The sequence below is a fragment of the Frankliniella occidentalis genome, unplaced genomic scaffold, assembly GCF_000697945.3.
Source record: "Frankliniella occidentalis isolate FOCC.00 unplaced genomic scaffold, Focc_3.1 Scaffold214, whole genome shotgun sequence".
Classification (NCBI taxonomy): domain Eukaryota; kingdom Metazoa; phylum Arthropoda; class Insecta; order Thysanoptera; family Thripidae; genus Frankliniella; species Frankliniella occidentalis.
In genome coordinates this window covers 297224-304529 of record NW_026267340.1, presented here as the reverse complement: position 1 = coordinate 304529, position 7306 = coordinate 297224, and the positions used below count along the sequence as shown (strand labels likewise).

General features: G+C 45.0%; 1 protein-coding gene across 1 annotated transcript in view; it reads left to right on the top strand.

The window, feature by feature from the left end:
• LOC113216527 (myrosinase 1-like) overlaps positions 1-7017 on the top strand; it is a 42565-nt gene extending 35548 nt beyond the window's left edge. Inside the window, exons 9-11 of the mRNA XM_052272620.1 lie at positions 2762-2899; positions 4940-5049; positions 6685-7017. Of these exons, the coding sequence (XP_052128580.1) occupies positions 2762-2899; positions 4940-5049; positions 6685-6919 (483 nt within the window). The 3' untranslated portion in view covers positions 6920-7017. The remainder of the gene's footprint in view (positions 1-2761; positions 2900-4939; positions 5050-6684) is intronic.
• The last annotated feature ends 289 nt before the right edge of the window (positions 7018-7306 follow it).

Below are 7306 nucleotides of genomic sequence, written 5' to 3'. Positions count from 1 at the left end.
CCTTGAAATACATTCTGAATTGCAGCAGTGCGCAATCAGGTTTACACATTTCACCTGAGGAACTGGCTGGTGGAATTCACTTATTTTGGAAATTAAAATCTAGTACAATGTTGTATAAAACTTTAGAAACGTGTATACAGACCTCTGTCTCTAGTTTTACCAAATGTAACACACACACATTTTAAAAATTTCATTTAAATTTTTATAACGATGTGGAGTGGGGGAAGACGCTCGCTATAGTTCCGCCTGGCGACCCCACTCACCCACTCCAGGGTTGTTAACGTTACTTTGAAAATGTATCGCGATACCGTTACCTCGTTACTCTACCCTCGGTAACGCGTTACCGATACCGTTACAGCCTTCGGAGAATTGTAACGCGTTACGTTACTGGTAACGTCATTACTTCGTTACTCGATACATGAAATTAATAATTTTAAAAAAATTCTAGAAAGAAACAGTTTTAAGGTGTTAATGTATAATGAAAGGTATTTTATACGTAAAAAAAGCATGTTAACTGAAGCCAAATTTCTTTTAGAAATATTCTTCGTAATGTTGTATACAATGAAATCTAGCAAAGAGAGCAACACTTTTTAATGTTCTAGACAAAGGGGGAAATTACATGCGAAATAAGTCTTACACCTCCCGCAAAATAAATGCGAAATCATGGTGAAATAGTCGCGAAATACCACCCAAATACTGCGAAATAACCGAAATACGTCGAAATAACTCGTACGCTGTGTTCCCTAGTCATTTCCCCCTCAAATCTAAAGAAGTTCAGCTGAGCGAAACAGAGGCGACGCACTGCAGTGACTGACTGACTCAAATGTGACCGAAGGAATCTGTCAAATGCTGTTCCTGCCCTTTCCCTCTTACCCTTCCGCCTAGCCTGCCTCCACCACTCCACCAGGCAACACGCCGGTGGCGGTAAGGAGAGCAAAAGGACTGCTGACCTACGGCTGACTCACTGACTCATATGTCTGGGGCGGAGGCTGGCGCTGATACGAAGCGGTCTCCTTGTGACCATACCGCACTTCCTCGGCCAGCGAGCCAGTGCGCGGAGTCACAACACCCCCTCCTCCCTCTCCCAGTCCTGCGACGCAGTCCAGCGGCCATAAGCGCCGCGCCCAGCTATGCTGAGAAGTCATATTATAAGACCTGACCCCCGCATCGCATCATTATCAACGAATTAAGTGGGCCCGTCAAATATATCCCATGTAACGAGTAAAATGTATCGACGTTACCTCTCGTTACTGACGAGGGTAACGATAACGCGTTACCGATACAGCACAAATGAAAATGAAACGCGTTATCGTTATCGTTACTGTAACGAGTAACGCGTTACAGTAACTTCGTTACTGCGTTACTGTAACTTTAACAACCCTGACCCACTCCAATTCTGAACGCGAGGTGGAACTATAGCGAGCGCCTACTTTGTACAAACAATTTTTACCCGGGTTGTATCGAATGTTGTTAATGCTTTCTTTTACGTGATATCTTGTGCATTATGGACATTTAGTTTTTTTACAAGATAGTACACTATTTATCGCGTGGATGGCGCGCACACGTGAAACGGACTCCTAAGAGGACAAGGTTTTAATTGTTGAGCCGATACCTAGACGCGATTCGACCCTGTTAAAAGCTTACGGTGAATTTCACCGTAAGCTACGGTAACGTGGGCCGTCACTACAGTTACGCCCCCGTAGAAGACACACGTCCGGTTTTCCCCGAAACGCGGGTACTTACCGTCCTGCCAAGTGGCGGGTTCCCGGAATTTTTGATGATAGTTTGAAGTGATGTTACGCGTTGATTATGCGTTTCATAGAAAATCAACATGTTGGACCAGTTAAGGTTAGGCTGTCCAGTTATGACTGAAAAATGAACACTTTGGGTACAGAAGTAGCTCAAAATACAGAGAATATTTTTAAAATCCCCTAGTTTGAAGAAACCAACATGATTTTCTGAGAAATAGCGCGTTTAAAGCGACTATTCTGTGAATGAGTTAACGGGAAAGCTGTAGAAGTCGTCGTGGCGCGCGGCGGCACGTGTCCGAATCAGGGCAACGGCATGGTTTCCGCCTTTCCTACCAGGTTTGGTGTGTCGGAAGTGACTCAAATTTTGAGAGGTCGTAGAGGGGACCTTCCTCGAGCCGTCGAGGCTTCCCGCGACACGGTAAATACCCGCGTTTCGGAGAAAACTGGTATAATATTGGGCGCGGTGGTGTCCAGCGGGCGTCTCGTTGCTTCTCCATTAAGCCCTTCTCTCACGGTGGCGCCCAGATTTTGCGAAGTGTCATTACAAGTTCAATACGATCTTTAGAGGGTGCAACCTCGATTACTATTCCTCTTGTTGGTACAGGTTATTCAAGGCCCTTGCGGCACCACTAACGCGGGTCGGTTTGGCTCTACAAAAAATAGACATTTTTTCATCGACAGTAACAAAGTCTGAACCTAAGACTTCAATTATGTTGTTTATTGCCAGACTAGAGGGGGGAGATAAGCGTAGTTTCACGTTAGGCACGGCTCTTGGCGCACTTTCATGAACCTTACGAAAAAGGAGATCATCAACCTAGATACGTTATTCAGTTATCGAGAACATAAAGGCGCAAATTAGAAAGATGCGAAACGTTTTGGTCACTGCAAGTTGGGAATATGCTATCGCTTAACTAAAACCTCGCAGTAATTTGCAAAATTCATCTCGACTCGCAATTGTTTAGCCAATTATCGAGCCATGCGCACTACTTGTATTTTTCTTCTTCTTTCAGATAGATTCGTCGGTTATGCACAACGCATTGATCTGGATGTGGAACGAATACCATGTTCCGATCATTATATCGGAAAACGGCTATGGCGACTCTAAGCACGCTGGAGTCAACGATGCAGCTAGAGCTGCCTACCACAGTGTAAGATAAGCAATTTAGCTACCATTTCTAATATTTTTGACTGCTTGTGTGTGCCGCAGAATAAGACAATAAGTTTACTTATTTCTAAACTGAAATTTCCATTGGCTTTTTATCTCCAGTACAGTAGGCACAGTTCCGTAAGCAGAGGTTGTCCTTTAGGGGTGACTCTAAGCACAGGATGTCAAATTGATATTAAATTTTCTCTAAATGTATGTTGGGAATGTGTAAGCGTGGCCCCTTGAAATACATTCTGAATTGCAGCAGTGCGCAATCAGGTTTACACATTTCACCTGAGGAACTGGCTGGTGGAATTCACTTATTTTGGAAATTACAAGTGGCTATAAATGGATGTGACGATAAAAAGGGTAGTCCTCTTCAAAAACATGGGACACCTAAGTTTTCTAACGGTTTCTAAGGCACAAAACTGCTCCGGGAACAACCCGTAAAGGTTTGCAAGGTGCAAGGTTGCACAAGGTGTGCATGGCACTAAGAAACGAAAACTTCATGTATTTACATAACCTGCTGTTTAAACTAGTCAAACCTCTTTCTCTCCTCGAAACTTTGCTTGGTAGCTGTTGACTGTTGGTTATACATGGTGGCTATTCAGACTTATAAACAACATTTTAAAATCGCTCTCGTCGAACGAAAGCTACATCTTTTATGATCAAATGGGCATTTTTGTCGTTGTCGTTAGTCCATCCGTTGATACGCAATCCTGCACACGGAAAAGGCATGTAACTTTTCACTCCGAGACAAAGACGAGCATGTTCCAGGAGGAGCACGCAAACGTTATATATCTCAAAATGTAGCTCAATCCTTGCTTTTTGTAAATACCAGTCGTGAAAAGCGCTACGATACTTAGTTTTCTTGTAGTTGCGATTCTCCCAAACCCTTACGTTTTGGAGGGTTTGGGAAAATAGTCACGGAGGAAGTCACGCTGGTAAAATGGATCACATTCTCTGTAATACGGACAATTTTATCCGGATTATGGATGATTTGTGACCCATGAAAGGTTTGCACAAAATTCTCAGTCACATGCGGAAAGCACATCCGTAAGAAAATGAGAGTGTTTGAAATTTCACGTCACGTCATACTTCTCGAGCAAGAAAGGCCTCAAAAGCAAACCAGTTCGCGAAATAACATCCCCCCAATCCCAATGGCCTCTCTTGCTCTAGAACAAACAAACGTCCCTGGCGCTACTCGCAGCCACATTAGCCAAAAGAGCACACTTCCGTCGGTCGGACTGGCTTGATGCTATGCCATGCCGCTGAACCCTAAAGTCATTTCCCTGGACCAACGTTTCCTCTACAAGAAGAACCATTTACCTCCCGGGACCGATTTTAAAGGTCAGCAGCATGGCCTTGGCCTAGCATTGGGTCTGTCCAATTATTGGCGTGAGTGTGGTCATGGTAGTTATATGGTCGCGAGAAGCACGAGAGAAGTTTGTTTTTGACATGCAGAAGTTCTTTTGGGCGGATCCTTATCTCTGGTGGGTACCCTTTAGCATGCAGCATATTTTTGATGTAGCGGTTAACTTGCTGTGGTTGCTACAGGCTCTCAAAAATAGCGATTTTACGGCGGCTAGGACCCTTCATTCGCATGGCTTTCGGAGGAACCAAATCGCATGTCCCGGGCTGAAAATCATAGTTTACATCCTAAGCTTTAATTTGATACCGAGTTTGTGGTATTGAGATGAATACTGCTTTGCCCAGGGCCCCTAGAAGCTATGTTGCTTAGGAGCTACAAAACCATGAAGGGTTAAATGTTAACGTTATCGTTTTTGAAATATCCAGTCTGGTTGAGAAAAGAAACCTTACCGTTCATGCATAAGAAACGCAAGTGTGTAAATGTCGCTCACATGTAGGTGTGCGAATATCCATTTCGTACGCTTAAGGGGGTAAACATGTTAAATTTCACTTGCGTTTCCAGTGTGGAACAAAATTGTTTCTCTCTCCGAAAGTAGTGGAAGGCGCTTAAAAAACTTACATGAAATTTTTATAGATTACAGTTACATTGTAAACGAATTTTCTTGTTTTACAGGCTAACCTACTTTCCCTTGTCCGAACAATGAAAGTATACGATGTAAAAGTTCTTGCGTACTACGCGTGGTCGTTAATTGATTTGTTCGAGTTCTCCTCCGGCTACGAAGGGTAAGTTCAACGAGTTTTGTTTTGCTTGTGCTGTGCTGCGTGCAGGCGTGCGTGTGGGTCCAACAGTCACACGTGTGACGGTAGCCGGGCTGTGTCGGTCCAGGCACCGTGGTGTCTTATGCAGAAGGTTCACTCGCAGAGGTCTCGAGGGGGTCGGGGATATCTCGCAATGCTGAGGGCGGCGCAGAGCAGTCGGCGAAATACCGCTCGCAGAACGAGAGAACGTGTCGCACAGTTGATTGTCGTCGGCTGGGCGGTGCGACGCCTTTGACGACAAGGTCGATGAGTGACAGGGGGCGCAGACCGCCCCTCCTTGATTCGGCAAGGCAATTCGACACACCGTTTCCTCGTGCCCTCAGTCTCCCACTTAGTGACGGTGTTCTGTCAGTGCGTGATGGAGGGAGACGGAAGTTCGAGATATATAAAATAAGCGATATACGACCTACCCTAGTGAACAGTTACACGAGGTTATACAGTGACCAAAATATACTTATTACAGGAAGTCACACACACGCACAATGCACACTACGTCGGGGTAACCCACCGCGATTTCACGAAAAGTCGCTTCCGTCCGAGATCAAAGGCCTGCCAAATCGGCCTCCGAGACCGACCGCGAGGTCGCGCGGTCTGTCACAGGCCGCCTGCCCAGGCGAGAGGTGATGAGCGGAGACAGCGCCGGAGCTCCCCTCTCCTCTCACCCGGCAGGCGGCCTGCGCAGACCGAGGCGGCCTGGCGCAGTCGGTCTTGGAAAGCGATTTTGCATAGCTCTGGCCGAGATACAGCGCTCACGCTTGGGACCCGACGTAGAGCTCGGCTGAGCGACTGGATAGGGTGTTCCGGGCTGTCCAAAACGGAAGATGGAAAAGAACAAACTCACCAGTTTTTCGGTTTCCGTTTTGTCTCTGATTGGTCGAGCTGGTCACATGCCTTTACGGACTTCCAGGTATGAGAACCTGTCAAATAAGTTTCGAGATTCCCTCCATATTTAAGAGGTTAGAATCGGCCCAAACTACCATGAGATAAAGGATTCCGGTAAAGCTGAAATGCACAAGAATGCGGGGAAGAAGAAAACGAAAATCGCCATGCTTTGACATGGTTACTTTCGTTTTCTCGTTCCTCGCATTCTTCTGCATTTCAGCTTTACCAGAGAGCTTTATTTTTCATAGTCGCTGGACGGAAACACATGCATCAGTGAGTTTGTTCTTTTCACTTCCGTTTTAAATAGCCTGGAACACCCTATGAATGTCCATTCCGCAGACCTTTGTTCAGCCGGAGCCGCGGTGGCGAAGGAGTGGAAAAGCCGAGGGGGTTTTACCCTGTACACCTGACCTGGGTATTACACGGTATTACGCACAATGTTTTGCGGGAAAATATCAAAATGAATTAAAATCGTTAGTTTTTCCAAGTAATACCGGCGTAATACCGCTTAATAGTGTGTAATACAGAGTACTCTGTACACGTTTTCTTGGAGTAAATCCCTCCTCGGGGGGACAATACCTATGGCCCGAATATTGCAAGTTTTGAGAGGGATTAGATGAAAACAACATTGTTTTTAGAAAACAGGAGTGTCATCACGCAATGTGTCGACAGGTTACGATTTTTTTGCAGAGTCGCTTCTAATTACTTCTGTTGCAGGCGCCCTTTCGGACTCGTCCACGTTGACTACCATAATGGATCACTAAATCGTACGCTCAAGGATTCTTCCAAATTTTTCATCCGTCTACATGAAACTGGAAGAGTTCCTTTCATACCCGAGCCCGAACCGGATAATGTATCAGCAGGAAACGCGTTATTTGCATCTCACGAAGTATTAGCCCTGGTATGTGGGCAGCTATTGGTGTGTGGCTCATGGTTCCAAAAACACCTGTAGACTTAAAGACTTTGTCGGTCACTTGTAAACTTGTCAGCTATGAAATGTACAAAATATGAAAAAAATAAAATAAAGAACGTGTAAGTAAGGAACTATGCTACGGAGAACAGTAAAACTGTACCATTCCTTTGGTGAAGGTGGGTGTCAGTCACACTGCAAACGCTAACTCGGCCTAAAAGAAGATTTTGTGCACAATGATATGCTTTCACGTGCGGTTAAGAACGTACGAAACCTCTTGGTGAAATATATGACTATATAGTCCAACTGCGAAAATTGTAGCAATTTTTAACCAGTTAAGGGGGGACCTTTCAAAAAAAAAAAAAGGTTGTACGATTTTGATGAAATTTTACATGGCCGTTCTGTACCGCAACAGGAGTCTAAATATAA